Source organism: Hordeum vulgare, chromosome 4H, assembly GCF_904849725.1.
Source record: "Hordeum vulgare subsp. vulgare chromosome 4H, MorexV3_pseudomolecules_assembly, whole genome shotgun sequence".
Taxonomy (NCBI): Eukaryota; Viridiplantae; Streptophyta; class Magnoliopsida; order Poales; family Poaceae; genus Hordeum; species Hordeum vulgare.
The window spans coordinates 34,528,343-34,549,369 of record NC_058521.1 but is presented as its reverse complement, the minus strand read 5'-3'; the positions used below and the strand labels follow the sequence as shown (position 1 = coordinate 34,549,369).

Here is a 21,027-nt window from a genome sequence, read left to right as displayed (position 1 = left end):
ATGGCCGCCCTTCCCCACATACCGGCCCTCCCCCCCGCGGCCGCCCTCCCCCACATCTCGGCCCTCCCCCACATCCCGGCACTCCCCATGCGCTCCCCCATCCCGACGGTCCACCGCTGCCGCAGGTAGCCTCCTGTCCGACACAGGTAGCCCTGAGTAGTTTTGCTTGTAGATGAGAATTTTTTAGGTATTGAATTTCCTAGGACTTTACTAATATAAATTTGCAGTAAAAATAATAGGTATAGAAATTTTTAGTAAAAAAATTATGTCTAAAAGTTTTTAGTAAAAAAATTAGGCCTATTTGGATATTTGTGTATGTTATTGCAGGGAACACCTCCGAGTGGCATATATTTTAACAAAATATTGATTCATCTCCATTTCGACAAATTTTAGGCGCTCGATATGTCTTGATTTTAGAAAAAGTTATGCCAAAATTTTGGCATGACTTCTGCTAGAAAGTAGAAAATATCGAGTGCCCGTGATTTGACAAAACATAGGCCATTTAGAGATTTTCATTATCATTTTCACATTTTTATTATCATTTTTCACTAGGATTAGTAATGCTTATAGGGTTGACTATCATTCTGTCGAAGCTCTTTGTGTGACTTTCTGTATGTTCTTGATGGAGGAATACCGACTGTTGTCGTGGGGGTCGCTTCCTCTTCCTTTCTTCTTGCAATTTATACCTCGGTAAAATGCGCAAGAAGAAAGGGAGAGGTGTGACCATCACCGACGGTCAAAATATTAGTGTGAGGGAGAGAAGAAGAGGAGGAAGTGATCGACACTGATGGTCAAAATATCCGAGGAAGAATCCCGACTGTTATCGTGGTGGCCACTTCCTCTTTCGTTCCCGTGTGCTAGAGATTTTGGTAATGCACGCAAGGATGAAGGAAGGAGCGGTCATCACCGACGGTAGAAATAATAGTGTGAGGGAGTGTCCACCAACATACACCACCATACCAGTCTGAGAGAGTGTGCACCATATACGCCATGAGATATGAGAGTTTTTCAAGGAAGCGACGACATGTCGAAGCTTAACCCATGCGGATTTTTCATATATATCAATAGTTGTCGTCGATTTTTATTCTTTGAATCATGAACATAGGAAATATCGTCTAGCAACGAGGAGATCCGTGAGTGTGATTATTGCGGAGAAAATCAGGGTCTATGCGACCGTCACCTCACGTGCGAAACGGCAGGTTCTTCACCATCAAGCTTGATGAGACTTTTCATATTTTTACGGCACCCAACGATGACAATATTTTTGCTTCTTTGCTTTGTGTTTCTTTGCTTCAATGTATAATTTATGTTTTTTACAATTGGACTAGTGCATCCCCTGCCATGGAAGACCGTATGTCTTGAATAAGCTCGGTTTTCAAAAAATGGAGAATATGGAGACGGAGAGAGCTCACCTAAAGACTAAACATGGTTTCACATTTTTGGTTACACTATACAATGCAATTATCACTCACATTTTGGTTTCTCAACTTGGGAAGCTCTAGGCAAGACATATGAATTTCAGGAGGATATGGAAATAACCTTCGATATTGGTCGTGAAGATGATATTGAAGGTAATATCGACATTTAGGTGGATATCGATATGCTTCCATTTTTTTACCTCAATGTGAGTTTGACAACCATATTTGTTAAGTGATTTGCATTGTTTATTTAAAAATAGTTGGTGTTCATCCCGAAAATCCATTTCTTAGCCCAGGCTCATCTGCACCCCTGCTGAGTAAAAAAAATCAAAACAAACACTAAACAAATTTAAAAAAAAAATCCAAATTGTTTTGGTGATAGATGATTTGATGCGCGAGGTTCGCTCCAAATTTTGTACAATTTGAACATCTGACCAGCTCTTGGCAAAAAAGACAAATCGAGTTAAATGTGATTGCGTAAATAAATGTCCATCAAATCCTGTACATAATTACGTACCTAAATATATATTCCAGGATTTTACTTTTTAATCATTTAGTATATGATAATACATAGGGGTGTGTGACCCAATATTTGCAGAAATACATTGCTGTTTTATGATGCTAGAAAAAGTGATTGGAGACAATATTGATGAAATTTATATAATATGCTAGTATTCACACTTCATAAAATATTTCTTCTATCATTTACCTACTTGAAAGGAAGCAGGAATTAAGCTTGGGGATGTTGATACGTCTCCAACGTATCGATAATTTATGAAGTACTTATATCATATATGCCTATGTTTACAATACTTTTGTATGGTTTTGATGCACTATATATTCAGAACTACCCCGTACTAGCGTTGTTTTGAGTAGAATTACAGTGGTGTTATTTTTGTGCAGAAAATAAAAGTAATCAGAATCGCCCAAAACTTTTTTATGATTTTTTTTGGATAAAATAAGAAATACCGGAGCGAAGAGCCACCGGAGGGGGCCACCCGTGGGCCATAAGACAACAAGGCGTGACCTGATGTGTGGTGGGGCCCATGTGGCTCCATTTGGCGTGATTCCAATGCTGAAAAATCCTATAAACCCCAAAACCCTCAAAAATTAGGAGAGACTCTCCGCCTTGTTGCCGCAACTCTCTGTATTGACAAAAAACCAATCTCAAGAGAAAAGAGTAGCGAAAACAGGAGAGAAACAAAGACATAGATCCAATCTCGGAGCGGCTCTCGCCTCTCCGGGAGCCATGGAGGTCAAGGACGAGAGGGGAGAACCTATCCCATCTAGGAAGAGTCCATGGAGGAGGAAGCCTAAGGGGGAGATGTTGGACATATGTCCTAGAGGCACTAATAAAATAGTTACTATTTTATTTCCTGTTTCAAGATAACTGTTTATTATCCATGCTATAATTGTATTGAATGGAAACACAAATGCATGTGTGGGTGTATAGACAAAACAATGTCCCTAGTGAGCCTCTAGTTGACTAGCTCGTTGACCAAAGATGGTTGAAGTTTCCTAGCCATAGACAAGTGTTGTGAGTTGATAACGAGATCACATCATTAGTGAAAGGATCGATATGGTTGGCTAGAGGGGGGGGGGGGTGAATAGACAACGACCACTTTTTAATTAATCTTAGCAAGTTAAGGTAAACACTATACGGGTTCACAAATAATATGACAATGAGGTGAACCCTGTAGAAGCTAACAACGAGAGTTATTAAGACTACTAAGATATAGTCACAAGCATAAGCAAATACAAAGTAAAGGATAGAGATAACCACAAGTGGAACCGATGGAGACGAGGATGTGTTACCGAAGTTCCTTCCCTTTGACAGGAAGTACGTCTCCGTTGGAGCGGTGTGGAGGCACAATGCTCCCCAAAAAGACACTAAGGCCACCGTATTCTCCTCACGCCCTCGCACGATGCAAGGTACCGTGATTCCACTATAGGTGCCCTTGAAGGCGGGGACCGAACCTTTACAAACAAGGTTGGGGCAACTCCACACAAAGCTTGGAGGATCCCAACTAAACCACGAAGCTTCACCACAATGGAATATGGCTTCGAGGTGATCTCAACCGTCTAGGATGCTCAAACACCCAAGAGTAACAAGATCCGCAAGGGATTGGTGGGAGAATCAACTTTTCTCTTGGTGGAAGTGTGGATCTAGGCCTTCTCAACCAATCCCTAAAGAATCAACAAGTTTGATTGGCTAGGGAGAGAGATCGGGCACTTTTGAGCTTATGGAGCAACAATGGAGCTTAGAGAGGTAAGAGATAGGGTTCCTCAGCTAGAAGAACCCTTTATATAGTGGGGGGAAAATCAGACCGTTTTCCCACTCTCTGCCCGAGCTCCAGTGGTACTACCGCTGGTACTCCAGCGGTACTACCGCTGAACAGGAGCGGTACTACCGCTGCCTGGCGGTACTACCGCTGGATGCAGCGGTACTACCGCTGGGCCTCCAGCGGTACTACCGCTGACATCAGCGGTACTACCGATGGCCCCTTGGTAGTGCACAAACACTACAACCGCCGAGAAAGTCTTCGCAAAAGGGTCCGTCCACGAACTACCGCTAGGTAGGTGGAACAAAGCACCTGCAGCGGTACTACCGCTAGCAGTCCAGCGGTACTACCGCTGGGGACCATTTTGCAGAGATGCTAAAAACAAAGAGGCGAGGGCCGCTCCAAAGATAAAGGAAAGGGAGAATGTGACGTGTGCGTGTGTAAAGATAGATTCCACCCAAACCTTTCCATTACGGATCCCCTCTTAATAGTACGGCTTTCCTATGACTCAAATAAAGAGAATCGTAGAGAGCGCCGTGCTTCCGATCCATGAGAGAGGAGACGAGTCGTCTTGTGCCGTTGACGTGTGTTATCTGAAACCTTAACACACACAGTTAGTCCTGTACGGTACTGTCATCAATCACCAAAATCACTTAGGCATAAACTATGCCCCAACAATCTCCCCCTTTTTGGTGGATTGATGACAATACCGGATTTGCACAGAGAATAATATGAGAACTAAAAGATAAAGATATATGAGAGTACGGGGCATATGACTCACATCATATGATGGAAATAAATCTCACATAAGATCATGTCTCACAAAAGATAGCAAACTAGAAGCAAACCAAGTTCGAAGCAAACCATACGAAATAAAGCAAAGCAATGCAAAGTTTGAATATGAAAGCAAATCCTAGACTCTCTCCCCCTTTGGCACAAGACACCAAAAAGGGCACACCTAATGCCACAGGTAACTACTCCTCGTCTTCAGGATCACCAGACTCGTCTGTCCCCTCCTGGTCGGTCTGCTCCTCCTCTTCCGCCTCATCGCCAGACCACTGGTACCCCTGAGCCTGCATCCAAGTAGCCTCAGGAGTGATGTCATCCTTTGAGCCGCTGGAGATGTCCACATCCAAGGTCCTGAGAACACGCTTATGCCTCTGGCGGCTCTGCTTCTGAGCCACGTGTGTCTGGTACTGACCCTTGGCCTGCATACAGAAAAGTGTCTTCATCTTGTCCTGCAGTTTGATAGCCCAAGATGGCATGGCAGACGAGCGGGACTGAGAGGCGGTTCCTCTGTCAGCAGCAGTCTCTGTATCAGTATCCATGTGCTGAGAGGATGTAGATGGGTTGGCCCACTTGTCCTTGACGCGAAGCTTGATCGGGTCATGCACAATGTAATCAGACTGAGCATAGAGCAGCTCCTCCGGAAAAGCCTCTTGCCACTTATGGCTAATGTATGCGAACAGGTAAGGCCCATAGATAGGAACCTTACGCATGATGATGCAGTTCCAGAGCTCTGTGAACATCACATCAGAAATATCCAGCTGAGCAGACTCCTGAGACATAGCCTCCTCACAAAGTAACAACATCTCAGCCAAGGAGCCATGGACCTCATCAAAGTTACCACTCCGAGGGAAGAGGGTGTTGCGAAAGATCCGATGCATGATGTCCAGGTGCTTGGGAAGCACCCCCTTCCTCAGATACAATTTTTGCAGTCTGTCCTTTGCGGGAGCCCTATCGGCGGTGGCTGCAGCATGAGGACGCAGCCCAAAAGGAGTGTCAGCACCCTGGAAGTCAATGCGAAGGAATTGCATGAACTCCTGCCAGGTACCGGTCAGCTTCTTGGACCCAGTCATCCACACCATGGAACGCTCTGCATCAGGAGAGAAATGGACTGTGACATAAAACTGAGCAACTGCAGTGGGATCAAAATCCGTCTTGAAGGTGATGATGTCCTTGATGCCCAATTTGTCAACCAGAGAGAGGGCATCACCAAAGTAGTCCATGTTCCGCTGAAGATGTGCCAGGTCAATCCACTGAACAGAGACATAGTTCTTCTTGAAATGAGCTACCACATCACGGTAGATCCTGCACTGGTCCTTTACCCAGACATTGTCTACATCCTTGATCACTTCCCTCTCTTTGAGATAGGGGTTCTTGGTGTGAAATTGCAGAAAGTCATTGGGGGACATTGCTCGGATATTGACCTTCTTATCCTTGTGAGCGATCTTCTTGAAGGACTTCTTCTTTGGTGGCAGACCTGAGGTGGCAGACCCCTCAGGCGCCTCTTGGTTGCGGTATTATTTAGACTGCGTGTCCCGTGGGGGGTTCGAACGGCGAGAAGAGTCACCTGTGACACAGAACACATGGCGAAAAAAAGAGGCGACAAGAAGAGTCAAGGCAATGAATCTTGAAAACGCAAAACAAGTAAACACGCATTGCTAAGCAAAAAACACAGAAAAATGCATAGTGAGTGCTCATGGCGGTAGTACCGCCGCCCCTGGCGGTAGTACCGCTGGGGCCTAGCGGTAGTACCGCTAGCCCTGACGGTAGTACCGCTACCCCTGGCGGTAGTACCGCTGGGGGTTTGACTTTCAGATCTGACATGTAAAAATCGTTTTTCGAGGGCATGGGCTGAATATGAACACTAAGACTTACACCTCAGCCCTACTGTCATGAGGAACACTTAGTAACATGAAATAAGTGCATGCCTAGACAAGAGAGAGCACGTTTTAGATCTAATCCAAAAGTTCAAGTGCTAGATCTAAAACGAGTAAATCCTAGGGCATGACAACCAACTCAACAACAAACCATAGAACCTATACTCCCCTCAAATATCTCCTTCATGCCATCCAAGAACTAGCCATAAGATCAAAGATATGGATCCAATCCCCAATGCTCCTAACCCTAGAACACGAACATCAACCAAATAGAAGAAGGGAGGAGATTTACCGGGATTCATGGCTCTTGGAGGAGGAAGAAGAGGTGAAGCAACCCTTCCAAACCAACGGGGAGAAGGAGCTCCACGAAGTGAGATCCAACCAGGGAGATTTCGGGCTAGGGGAGGGAGGAGCCGCGAGGAAGAAGAAACAGATGAGAAAATCGGGCTCCCCCTCCCTTTATATAGCCCAAGGGGTACGGGCCAGCGGTAATACCGCTGGGGTGCAGCGGTAGTACCGCTGACCTGGCGGTAGTACCGCTGGGGTCCTGGCGGTAGTACCGCTCCCCCTTGAAACCCTAGAAATTTTCTAGCCGGTCGTGTTAGATTTTGAATCCTGGCGGTAGTACCGCTGGGGTCCTGGCGGTAGTACTGCTACCCCTGGCGGTAGTACCGCTGGGGTCCTGGCGGTAGTACCGCTACCCCTGGCGGTAGTACCGCTGTAAATGTTACAACACGGCTAAGGAAAAAGGATGAACTTGGGCACATGACAAGTGAGTAAAAAGAGATGGCATCCAAGAAAATGTACTGACTTGTCATTGTATATCCTTTCTTCTATACGCAAGAAAGGATGGAGGGGCGGTGGCCGAGGCCACCTATGTTTGAGACAGTGGTATGACACCGCGAAGAATTATCCTTGGGTTCATGACCAATGCTCGTCTTTGAAGCACAAGTGCCATTTGACAATGGCTAAAGTGAAAGACTAGATTGATTTACGCATAATGGGGGGAGGGAAAGTTCATTGAGAGAACAACACTCCCCCTATGTCCATGCCTACATCTAGACCAAGATGGAATGCAAAGAGAGGTGCAATATGCCTAGTTTCAATCCACATTACTTGAATCAATGATATTTAGCTCATGCCTTAACTCCCGGAACCTTGCTTCATCTAGAGGCTTAGTGAAAATATCTGCAAGTTGCTCTTCAGTGTGGATGAAGTGAACCTCAATATCACCTAGCTTGATATGTTCACGAATGAAGTGATGACGAATATCAATATGTTTGGTTTTGCTATGTTGCACTGGGTTGAGGGAAATCTTGATGGCGCTTTGATTGTCACATAGAAGAGGCACTTTGTCACAAGTGACACCATAATCCTTTAAAGTTTGCCTCATCCATAGCAATTGTGCACAACAACTTGCAGCTGCCACATACTCAGCTTCGGTGGATGATAAGGAGACGCAGTTCTGCTTCTTTGAAGACCAACTTACCAAAGAGCGACCAAGGAATTGGCATCCTCCAGACGTTGACTTCCTCTCCACAAAATCTCCAGCCCAATCTGAGTCAGAATAGCCAACTAGATTGAAGTTTGCTCCTTTGGGATACCAGAGGCCAAAGTTTGGGGTATGAGCCAAATATCGAAAGATTCGTTTGACAGCCATGTAGTGACTTTCTTTTGGTGCGGATTGAAACTGTACACATATCCCTACACTCAACATAATGTCTGGTCTAGATGCACAGAGGTAAAGGAGGGATCCAATCATGGAGCGGTATACCTTTTGATCCACTGCTTTACCATTGGGATCACTGTCAAGCTTGCATCTGGTTGGCATGGGGAACTTGACCGGTTTGACATCTTTGAGCTCGAACCGTTTGAGCATGTCTTGAGTGTACTTGGCTTGTTTGATGAATGTCCCTTCTAGACCTTGTTGAATCTCGAACCCGAGGAAGAACTTCAACTCTCCCATCATGGACATCTCAAACTTCTCAGTCATTAGTACAGCAAATTCTTCATTGAATGAAATGTTAGGAGAGCCAAAGATAATATCATCAACATATAGTTGGCATATGAACAAATCCCCTTTAACCCTCTTAGTAAAAAGAGTGAGATCAATCTTCCCAATTTCAAACCCACGATCTTGTAACAACTCAGTAAGATACTCATACCACGCGCATGGGGCTTGTTTAAGGCCATAGAGTGCCTTATTGAGTTTGTACACATGATTGGGGAGCTTGGGATGTTCGAATCCCGGGGGTTTTTTTACATAGACCAACTCATTCAAAGGACCATTAAGAAATGCACTTTTCACATCCATTTGCTGTAATTTGAAGTTATGATGAGAAGCAAATGCAAGTAACATGCGAATATATTCTAGACGAGCAACAGGGGCAAAGGTTTCACCGTAGTCGATACCCTCGACTTGGGAGTAGCCTTGAGCCACCAATCTTGCCTTGTTTCGAATCACAATTCCATTGGCATCTTGCTTGTTCTTGAATATCCATTTGGTCCCGATGACATTATGTTCCTTCGTTGGCCGAGGCACTAAATCCCAGACTTGGTTGCGCTCGAAGTTGTTAAGTTCTTCGTGCATGGCCATAAGCCAATCCTCATCATCGAGCGCTTCCTGTACCTGTTGAGGTTCACAATACGAGACAAACGCGTGATGCTCACAATAATTCCAAAGCTGTTGACGGCCAGATACTCCCCTTTTTAAACTGCCAAGAACATTCTTCATAAGATGTGACTTGGCTCTCAGCTTGTCCGCATTCTTGGCTGCTCGACGCTCCAAGAGTTCTTCATTAGATAACGTGGGAGCATCTACTTGTTTCGTTTGTTTGCCCTTGCGTCTTGAGCCGGTTGTTGGAGCTCCAGACGGGAATTGTGAGACAGTCTCCTGATCATCTTGTCCTTCGACTTGAGCAGGTTCACTAGTTTGATCTTGTATTAGTGGTTGCTCTTGATCTTGATCTTGTGCTGGTTCGGGGTCTTGGGGTAGTGCTTGAATATCATGGGGCACATCACCATTGTTAGGCAATTGATCTTGACCGTGAGCCTGATCAACTTGTTGAGAGTCTTCTCTTTGTTCATCGGAAGCGTGTGGGGCTTGTGAGGGTGATGGCTCCACTTGAGTAGAGCATTGTCCTTCTCCTTCGGCCACAAGGGGTTCCTCAATGGGGAGTATTTGACCAATCCCCATTCTTCTTATGGCTTCGGGAGGAATTTCATCACCTATATCACAAAGACCACTTTGCTCCACTTGGGAGCCATTATTTTCGTCAAACTCTACGTTACACGTCTCCTCAATTAGTCCGGTGGACTTGTTGAGGACACGGTAAGCATGAGAGTTTGTAGCATAACCAACAAAGATACCCTCATGTGCTCTAGAATCAAATTTAGCTAACTGAGCTCCCTTTTTGAGTATGAATCACTTACAACCGAATACCCGGAAGTACTTGAGATTGGGTTTGTTTCGAGTTAGAATCTCATACGGAGTCTTGTTCAAGCCTTTGCGGATGTAGAGCCGATTGGACGCATGACATGCTGTGTTGATGGCCTCTGCCCAGAAATTGTATGGAGATTTGAATTCTGCCATCATTGTTCTTGCAGCATCTATCAAGGTCCGGTTCTTCCTTTCTGCCATGCCGTTTTGCTGAGGGGTATATGGTGCAGAATATTGGTGCTTTATTCCCTCATCACCTAGAAACTCATCTAGGGTGTAGTTCTTGAACTCGGTGCCATTGTCACTCCTAATCATCAAGATCTTTGCTTCATGTTGACGTTGCGCTTCATTAGCAAAGTTGATGACCGTTTGTTGAGTTTCACTCTTCCTTTTAAAGAAATACACCCAGGTATATCTTGAGTAGTCGTCAACAATCACTAAGCAATATTTTCTGCCTCCAAGACTATCAAATGTTGGAGAACCAAATAGATCCATATGGAGAAGTTCCAATGGCCTCTTAGTGTAGATAAGAGTCGTTGGACGATGAGCAGTTTCATGAATCTTTCCTTCAATGCAAGCACTGCAAACACGATCTTTAGCAAAGCTCACATTTGTTAGTCCACGAACATGGTCCCCTGTCAGAAGACTTTGCAAAGATCTCATATTGACATGAGCTAAACGGCGATGCCAAAGCCAGCCCACGTCAACTTTAGCCATTAAACATGTCGCAGTCTTAGTGGGTCGCTTTGAGAAGTTCACCACATAGAGACCATTTTCGACATGTCCAACATAGGCTACTTTAAGAGTCTTGCTCCTTAGGAGGACCATAGTGTCAATATTAAAGAATGTGGAAAAACCCTTGATTGCAAGTTGACGAACCGAAAGTAAATTGTAGGCAAGTGACTCAACAAGCATGACCTTCTCAATAGATAAATCTTGAGAGACGACCACCTTACCAAATCCCAATACCTTTGACGAGGATGCATCGGTGAATTGGACATGGGTGGGCATAGATGGAGAAGGATGCACATCCACCACTAAGTCCTTGCTTCCGGTCATATGATTTGTTGCTCCACTATCGAGCAACCATGACACCCCACTGGAAGCAAACTCCTGCAAAAGATCAAGGCTTGGTTTTAGGTACCCATTTTTTAATGGGTCCTTTCATGTTAGAGACAAGGGTCTTAGGAACCCAGATAGCCCATTCAATATCTTCATCGTAGGAACCAACAAATCTGGCATAAACATGCCCATCACTAGCACAACATAAAACATATGAAGAATTGAGTTTGCCGGCTGTGTTAGTAGGAGCGGTTTTGCCCTTCTTGGGGTTCCCATAGTCCACCTTGTTCCTGTTCACCTTCTGAGTCCCCTCACCCTCTTTGACAAAGATGTCCATGAGGGTGAGAGATCGTTTGTTCTTGTTCTTCCTTTTACCTTTTGACTTGGAGGTAAGTCCAAGTCCTTCCTTTCCTACAACACCCTTTTGAGTGCTCAAGAGATCGTTCAGACTCTTCTCACCTTGTCTGCATGCCACAAGGCCCTTCTCAAGTTTCTCTTTTAACTTGGCATTTTCCTCCACAAGATGAACATGCTCACAACAGGGGTTAGTTGCACAAGTATTATCAATTAACACAAAGGGAGGACAAGTAGAGATCTCCTTGGTAAGCTTTGCTTGGAGTTGATCATGAGACTCTTTCAGAGAGAAATGAACACCTTTCAAGGCTTTGTGGGCCTTGTCAAGTATGTCAAACTCTTCTTTGAGTCTGTCACGGCCTACCTCAAGAGCATACTTTTCAGATTTAAGCATGCGAGTAAGAACAACATCATGATCTAGTTTCTTTTGCATTTTAGCACAGTCATCGTTATATGACTCCTCAAGAGCCAAACGAAGAGTGCGCTCTTCTTCTAGAGCACTAGATAATTCGGCAATTTCATCGGCATAGTCACGACTATGTCCCTGAAGCTCGGAGATGGTCTCCTCATGAGACTCAATGAGGTCAGTGGCCTCACCCAGTTGTTCCAAGAGAGCCACAAAGTGCTTCTTGGGTTCTCCCTTAATAGTGCATAGAAACTTATCAAGATCATGCTCATTAAGTTCTCCAACATCACTATCTTCTACACAATTTAACAATGAAGGAGCAGAAGCAATGTTGGTCTTAATGATGGGAGTTACCTGATTGGTACCTTTTTCCATGAGGCACTTGGTGATGTGGTTCTCGTTGGGGGCGTTGAAGAGAGACACCTTCTGGGAAGAGGTAGTGGCAATAGCAACAATTGCCGTTGCCACTGTATCATCATCATCACCATCATCATCAGAAGGATACTCCTCCAGGGCCACCATCCCTTTTGGGTGAGGTTTCTTCACAAAGTTGTTCTTGATTGGAAATGATTTGGTTTTGTCTTTGCGAATGAGCTTGCCTCCGTTGTCTTCCCTTTTATCATAGGGACATTCTGCCACGAAGTGACTCACGTTGCCACAGTTATAACATGTCCTTACTCGTTGTTTGGGTTTGAATCCACTCGAGTTGTTCTTGGTGAAGGTGGGTCTTGAGTTCCTTTTATTTCCCCAGAATTGCCTTGATGCAAGAGCCATGTGCTCATGATAAGCATACTTTGTGTCTTCAGGGCAGCTCTCTTCTTCCTCATCTTCTTCTTCTTCTTCAAGCATTTCTCTTGCTTTCAACGCAAGGTTAGGTGAAGTGGTTTTTGATCGAACACGAGCAAGTGCATTGTCGGCGGTTTCGTTCATGATTGACATTGCAATGAACTCATCCAACACTTCACTGGAAGACAAGGAGTGGAAGTCTGGCCGCTGACGGATGACAGATGACATGGCTTTATTGAAAGGCATGATGGCTTTGAGAAACTTGCGCTTGACCCATGTATCGTCCACATCCTTACTACCATGATCCTTTAGTGCCACAACAATAGCAGTCACCCTCCAATAGAGATCACGAGGGTCCTCGTCTTCCTTCATCACAAACTCATCGGCCTTGTCAAGTATCACTTCATAGTTGGATCGTTGAATACTTGAGCTTCCCTTGTATAACACCATAATATGCTCCCAACAATCCTTGGCCAATGTGAAGGGACGTAAGTGGGGAAGATATTCAGGTGGCACAGCAGACTGGAGAATAAACAACGCAGAGTGATTATATTGATTGTCTGCATCTTCTCTTGGAGTGAGGTTGCTTGGGTCATGGGGATAATATCCTTGCTCGATAATTCTCCACAAGTTTGTTGAGCTGTGATTCAGATGAGACTTAATAGAAAAGACCCAGTTAGCAAAGTCACCTTTCACAAGTTTAGGAGGAGGACCAACAGGATTAATACGAGGTGCGAGAACGGGTCCTCCATAGGCCATGGGGGTGGAACTGAGGCATATGTTCCAGTCCCATCCTTTTCGTGAGGTGAAGCCGGTCGCATACCTTTAGCCGCTTCCTTAGAGGAGTTGGCCTCCGAATCGGAAATGGTGGGTTTAACCACTAAAGCCGGTTCGGGTGAACTTTTAAGACCCTCAATTAATTCTTTAAGCATGGTTTTGACTTCGCTCGTCAAGGACTTCTTGAGGGCTGCCATAGCCGTATTCAAGTCGTCCCTTGTGACCGAAGTCAAGTCCATGTCCTCGGGTTGCCCATGGGTAACTTCCTCTCCGCCTTCCATACTCTTTGGGTGGTTAAACCCTTAATAAAGAGACGTGGCTCTGATACCAATTGAAAGGATCGATATGGTTGGCTAGAGGGGGGGGGGTGAATAGACAACGACCACTTTTTAATTAATCTTAGCAAGTTAAGGTAAACACTATACGGGTTCAAAAATAATATGACAATGAGGTGAACCCTGTAGAAGCTAACAACGAGAGCTATTAAGACTACTAAGATATAGTCACAAGCATAAGAAAATACAAAGTAAAGGATAGAGATAACCACAAGTGGAACCGATGGAGACGAGGATGTGTTACCGAAGTTCCTTCCCTTTGACAGGAAGTACGTCTCCGTTGGAGCGGTGTGGAGGCACAATGCTCCCCAAAAAGCCACTAAGGCCACCGTATTCTCCTCACGCCCTCGCACGATGCAAGGTACCGTGATTCCACTATAGGTGCCCTTGAAGACGGCGACCGAACCTTTACAAACAAGGTTGGGGCAACTCCACACAAAGCTTGGAGGCTCCCAACTAAACCACGAAGCTTCACCACAATGGAATATGGCTTCAAGGTGACCTCAACCGTCTAGGATGATCAAACACCCAAGAGTAACAAGATCCGCAAGGGATTGGTGGGGGAATCAACTTTTCTCTTGGTGGAAGTGTGGATCTAGGCCTTCTCAACCAATCCCTAAAGAATCAACAAGTTTGATTGGCTAGGGAGAGAGATCGGGCACTTTTGAGCTTGTGGAGCAACAATGGAGCTTAGAGAGGTAAGAGATAGGGTTCCTCAGCTAGAAGAACCCTTTATATAGTGGGGGGAAAATCAGACCGTTTTCCCACTCTCTGCCCGAGCTCCAGCGGTACTACCGCTGGTACTCCAGCGGTACTACCGCTGAACAGGAGCGGTACTACCGCTGCCTGGCGGTACTACCGCTGGATGCAGCGGTACTACCGCTGGGCCTCCAGCGGTACTACCGCTGACATCAGCGGTACTACCGATGGCCCCTTGGTAGTGCACAAACACTACTACCGCCGAGAAAGTCTTCGCAAAAGGGTCCGTCCACGAACTACCGCTAGGTAGGTGGAACAAAGCACCTGCAGCGGTACTACCGCTAGCAGTCCAGCGGTACTACCGCTGGGGACCATTTTGCAGAGATGCTAAAAACAAAGAGGCGAGGGCCGCTCCAAAGATAAAGGAAAGGGAGAATGTGACGTGTGCGTGTGTAAAGATAGATTCCACCCAAACCTTTCCATTACGGATCCCCTCTTAATAGTACGGCTTTCCTATGACTCAAATAAAGAGAATCGTAGAGAGCGCCGTGCTTCCGATCCATGAGAGAGGAGACGAGTCGTCTTGTGCCGTTGACGTGTGTTATCTGAAACCTTAACACACACAGTTAGTCCTGTACGGTACTGTCATCAATCACCAAAATCACTTAGGCATAAACTACGCCCCAACAATCTCCCCCCTTTTGGTGGATTGACGACAATACCGGATTTGCACAGAGATGACAATACCGGATTTGCACAGAGAATGACTTTCGGAAGGTTTTCGGGCATTACTGATAAAGTACCGAGAATGATGAATGGGTTCTGGAGTTCAACCGGGAGGGGCCACTTGATAACCCACAAGTATAGGGGATCAATTGTAGCCTTTCTCTATAAGTAAGAGTGTCGAACCCAACGAGGAGCTAAAGGTAGGACAAATATTCCCTCAAGTTCTATCGACCACCGATACAACTCTACGCACACTTTACGTTCACTTTACCTATAACAAGTATGAAACTAGAAGTACTTTGTAGGGGTGATAGGATAGGTTTGCAAGATAATAAAGAGCACATAAATAAAACTAGGGGCTGTTAAGATAAAGAAACAATTACGTTAATTTAACGAGTGTGGAAAAGTGGTGGTAGGAGTTGCGGAATTGTCCCTAAGCAATTGACTATGTTACTAGACCGATAGCAAGTTTTATGTGGGAGAGGCCACTGCTAGCATGTCATCCCTTACTTGGAATTCTATGCACTTATGATTGGAACTATTAGCAAGCATCCGCAACTACTAACGTCATTAACGTAAAACTCAACCATAGCAATAAGATATATTGGCCCCCCTTCCATCCCATATGCATCAATTTCTATGCTAAGTTGAAGCTTCTGCCATCCTTGCCCTCCAATACATAGTCCTATCAACATACTACTAACCCTATGGTGTGATCCACGCGCACGCTCATATGATGGGCACCAAAGTACAACAACATAACCACAAGCAAATTAAACAAATCATAGCAATTCATCAATCACCGATAGGACAACGAAAATCTACTCAGACATCATAGGATGGCAACACATCATTGGATAATAATATGAAGCATAAAGCACCATGTTCAAGTAGAGGGTACAACAGGTTGCAGGAGAGTGGACCGCTGAATATAGATGGGGGGAGGTGATGGAGGTGTTGGTGAAGATGACAGAGGTGTTGGTGTAGATCGCCGTCACACGATGATGTCCCGGGCAGCGTTCCGGCGCCGCCGGGAGAGAGGGGGAGAGATCCCCCCTTCTTCTTCTTCTTCATTGACCTCCTCCCTAGATGGGAGAAGGGTTTCCCCTCTGGTCCATGGTCTCCATGGCGGCGGAGAGGCGAGAGCCCTTCCGAGATTGGATATCTCTCTCTGTCCTTCTGTTTCTGCGCTCTCAGATTCTGGCCTTTCACTGTTTCTTAAATTCCGGAGATCCATATCTCCGATTGAGGTGTCCTTTTAACACGATTTTCTTCCGGATATTATCTTTCTTGCGGCGAAAGAAGGGCCCAACCGCCTTAGGAGTTGGTCACGAGCCTGCCAGGCGTGCCTGGGGGGGTAGGGCGCGCCTCCTGGGCTCATGACCCCCTCGGGCATCGTTTCGCGTTGATTCTTCTTCCCAAAAATCATAAATATTCCAAAAAAAATCCCCGTAGGTTTTTTATTGCGGTTGGACTTCGTTTGGTATGGATATTCTGCGAAACAAAAAAACATGCAACAAACAGGAACTGGCACTGGGCACTTGATCAATATGTTAGTCCCAAAATTAGTATAAAAAGTTGCCAAAAGTATATGAAAGTTGTAGAATATTGGCATGAAACAATCAAAAATTATGGATACGACAGAGACGTATCAGCATCCCCAAGCTTAATTCCTGCTCGTCCTCGAGTAGGTAAATGATAAAAAAGATAATTTTTGATGTGGAATGCTACCTAGCATAATCTTGATCTTATAATCTAATCATGGCATGAATACTAAAACACTAGTGATTCGAAGCAATAGTCTATCACTTGACATAAAGACAGTAATATTTCAAGCATACTAACAAAGCAATCATGTCTTCTCAAAATATCTTGGCCAAAGAAAGTTATCCCTACAAAATCATATAGTCTGGCTATGCTCCATCTTCCCCATACAACGTATTTAAATCATGCACAACCCCGGTTTTAGCCAAGCAATTGTTTCATACTTTAGTGTTCTCAAACTTTTTCAACTTTCACGCAATACATGAGCGTGAGTCATGTACATAGAACTATAGGTGGAATAAAATATGGTGGTTGTGGAGAAGACAAAAAGGAGGAGATAGTCTCACATCAACTAGGCGTATCAACGGGCTATGGAGATGCCCGTCAATAGATATCAATGTGAGTGAGTAGGGATTGCCATGCAAGAGATGCACAAGAGCTATAAGTGTATGAAAGTTCAAAAAAGAAACTAGTGGGTGTGCATCCAACTCGCTTGCTCACGAAGACCTAGGGCAATTTGAGGAAGCCTATCATTGGAATATACAAGCCAAGTTCTATAATGAAAATTTCCCACTAGTATATGAAAAGTGACAACATAGGAGACTCTCTATCATGAAGATCATGGTGCTATTTTGAAGCACAAGTGTGGTAAAGTATAGTAGCATTGTCCCTTCTCTCTTTTCTATCATTTATTATTATTATTATTTTTCCTTTTTTTTTGGTGGGATTCTTTGGCCTCTTTTTTATTTGGGCTTCATTGGCCTCTTTTATTACTTCCTCACATGGGACAATGCTCTAATAATGATGATCATCACACTTTTATTTACTTACAACTCGATATTTAGAACAAAATATGACTCTATATGAATGCCTCCGGCGTTGTACCGAGATGTGCAATGATCTAGCGTAGCAATGACATAAAAAAAGGATAAGCCATGAAAACATCATGCTAGCTATCTGATACGTCTCAAACGTATCTATAATTTTTGATGGTTTCAGGCTCTTATTTTGTCAACTTTGGATGTTTTGTTTACCTTTTATACCTTTTTTTGGGACTAACTTATTAACTCAGTGCCAAGTGCCAGTTCCTGTTTTTTCCGTGTTTTTGACTCTTTTCAGATCTGATTTTGGAACGGAGTCTTAACGGAATAAAATCCCCAAAATGATTTTTTCCAGAACGGAAGAAGATCGGGAGGCTTGAGGGCCAAGTAAGTGGGCCCATAGGGAGCCCACAAGCCCTGTTGCCGCCGCCGGGGGGGAGGCCGCGGCAACCAAGCTTGTGGCCCCCTGGCGCTCCCCTGCCCTAGGTCTTTGGCCTATAAATTCCCTAAAAATCCAGAAAAATCAGGGCGTCCACGAAAACACTTTTCCGCCGCCGCAAGCTTCCGTTTCCGCTAGATCTCATCTGAGACCCTTCCCGGTGCCCTGCCGGAGGGGACTTTGGAGTTGGAGGGCTTCTTCATCAACATCATCGCCCCTCCAATGACTCGTGAGTAGTTCACTTCGGACCTACGGGTCCGTAGTTAGTAGCTAGATGGCTTCTTCTCTCTCTTGGATCTTCAATACCAAGTTCTCCATGATCTTCATGGAGATCTATCCGATGTAATCCTCTTTGGCGGTGTGTTTGTCGAGATCCGATGAATTGTGGATTTGTGATCAGATTATCTATGATATATATTTGAGTCTTTGCTGATTTCTTATATGCATGATTTGATATCCTTGTAAGTCTCTCCGAGTCTTGGGTTTTGTTTGGCCAACTAGATCTATGATTCTTTCAATGGGAGAAGTGCTTGGTTTTGGGTTCATACCGTGTGGTGACCTTTCCCAGTGACAGAAAGGGCAACAAGGCACGCATCGTGTTGTTGCCATCAAGGGTAACAAGATGGGCTTTGTCGTAGATATGAGATTGTCCATCTACATCATGTCATCTTGCTTAAGGCGTTACTTTGTTCTTTTGGACTTAATACACTAGATGCATGCTGGATAGCGGTCGACGTGTGGAGTAATAGTAGTAGATGAAGAAAGTGCCGGTCTACTTGTTTTGGACGTGATGCCTATAGATATAATCATTGTCATAGATAACGTCACGACTTTGCGCGGTTCTATCAATTGCTCGACAGTAATTCGTTCACCCACCGTCTACTTGCTTTCATGAGAGAAGCCACTAGTGAACACTACGGCCCCTGGGTCTATTCACATCTATTGTTTCCACTTTCGCTTTTACTTTGCTTTGTTACTTTGTTGCTTTCAGTTCTCACTTGGCAAACAATCTATAAGGGATTGACAACCCCTTTATAGCGTTGGGAGCAAGCTCTTTGTGTTTGTGCAGGTACTTGTGATATTCCTTCACTGGATCGATACCTTGGTTCTCAAAACTGAGGGAAATACTTACCACCGCTGTGCTACATCACCCTTTCCGCTTCGAGGGAACACCAACGCAAGGCTCCAAGGCCACGGGGGAAATCCTTTGCATATTTGCCAAGGAAGTCCCTAAAGGCGTAGCCGTAGCAGAAGGATTCCTGGTGCCGTTGCCGAGGAGTATCTAGACAAGAATAGTCTCCCGTCAGCACGTGTTTCTGGCACCGTTGGAAGGTCTTTTGTTGCATCAGCAAAAGTATTTCTGGCGCCGTTGCCGAGGAAGGAGAGATCTATCCAAGTAGGTCTCACAAACTCATCTCTTGCATTTACTTTTTTGCGAGTTGCCTCTCGTTTTCCTCTCCCCCAGTTCACATTTGCCTTTCTCCCTTGCCGTTTTCATTTGCCTTTTCTCGTTTGCCTCTTTCGTTCGCCCTTTTCTTTCGCTTGCCTTTCCTTTGCTTGTGTTCTATGTGCCCTCAATATGCTTGCATATTCGCTTGCTGAAGATCTAGTGATATGGATCCTCACCCACTTGCTAATCTCTTTAAGAGATCCACTTATGTGGAACCAATTGCTAGTGAGTTGAGTGCACTTGACTATCTTTATGGAGTTTTGCTTGAGATGCGTGAATCTAAAAATCGTGATGAAGAAATTTATGAAGTGATTCACGAGGGCTCCTTGAATGAAAAGCATGATTGCAATGGTTTCACTATAAATCCTATTAGTGACAATCATGCTAAAAATATGCAAAACCCTAAGCTTGGGGATGCTAGTTTTGCTATGTCCACTACTTGTAGCAATAATCATGATTGGGGTGATGATCTTTCTTATGATCTTGAAAATTTGTTCAAACCTCATGATGAATATGATATTTGCAATAATATTGAAAGTGGGATTGGAGAAGTCATGACTTTAGTTGATGATAATCCCACTATTTTTGAAAAGCGTCAACTTTGCATGCATGTGGATCATGAAAAGAATATCCTTTGGGATAGCTATATTGTTGAATTTGTATGTGATCCCACATGTAATTGCTATGAGAGAGGAAAATATTGTGGTAGAAACTTTCATGTTACCAAATTACCTCTCGTTATGTTGAGATTGCTATTGTCTCTTTCTTCTTCCTTGCATTTGGTAACTATTGGTTGTCTTGTCAATTTGTTTTCCTATAAAATGCCTATGCATAGGAAGTATGTTAGACTTAGATGTGATTTTCACATGCTTCATGATGCTCTCGTTGTGCTTCAATTCTTGTCTTTTGTGAGAGCATCATTCAATACCTAGCTAAAGGCGTTAAACAATAGCGCTTGTTGGGAGGCAACCCAACGAATCTATCCTTTTTCTTTCTGTTTTGTGTTTTCCACACTTTCATAATTCTGTTATGATTGTGTTTTTGTGTTTCTTTTTGCGTTTGTGCCAAGCAAAACCGTTATGATTAGTCTTGGGGATGATCGTTTGGTTACGCTGGAAAAGACAGAAACTTTCTGCTCACGAAAAGAATTTTCATTTTTTCTGTAAGATATTTTGAGTTGATTCTTTTTGCTGATGATTGCTACGCAAATTCTTCAGACTGTCGTAATTTTTCAGAATTTTTGAAGTACCAGAAGTATACTAAGTATACAGATTGCTACAGACTGGTATGTTGTTAACAAATTCTGTTTTTGTTGTGTTGGTTGCTTATTTTGATGAAACTATGGATAGTATCCGGGGGGGGGGGGGTATTAGCCATGAAAGATTGAAAATACAGTAACCCAACATCAACATAAGTAGAATTTAAGTTTGCTACAGTACCTAAGGAAGTGGTGGTTTGCTTTCTTATACTAATGTTATCACGAGTTTCTGTTTAAAGTTTCGTGTTGTGAAGTTTTCAAGTTTTGGGTGAAGTTCTTATGGACGAAAAGATAAAGAGTGGCAAGAGGTCAAGCTTATGGATGCCCAAGGCACCCCAAGAGATTAAA

The 21,027-nt window shown here is 44.3% G+C and overlaps 1 protein-coding gene across 1 annotated transcript in view; it reads left to right on the top strand.

Moving 5' to 3' along the window:
* Nucleotides 1–21,027, top strand: part of LOC123450227 (putative B3 domain-containing protein Os03g0621600) — a 40,401-nt gene continuing 19,374 nt past the window's right edge. Inside the window, exons 1-3 of the mRNA XM_045127586.1 lie at nucleotides 1–125; nucleotides 1,329–1,351; nucleotides 1,497–1,571. Coding sequence (XP_044983521.1) covers nucleotides 1–125; nucleotides 1,329–1,351; nucleotides 1,497–1,571 — 223 coding nt within the window. The remainder of the gene's footprint in view (nucleotides 126–1,328; nucleotides 1,352–1,496; nucleotides 1,572–21,027) is intronic.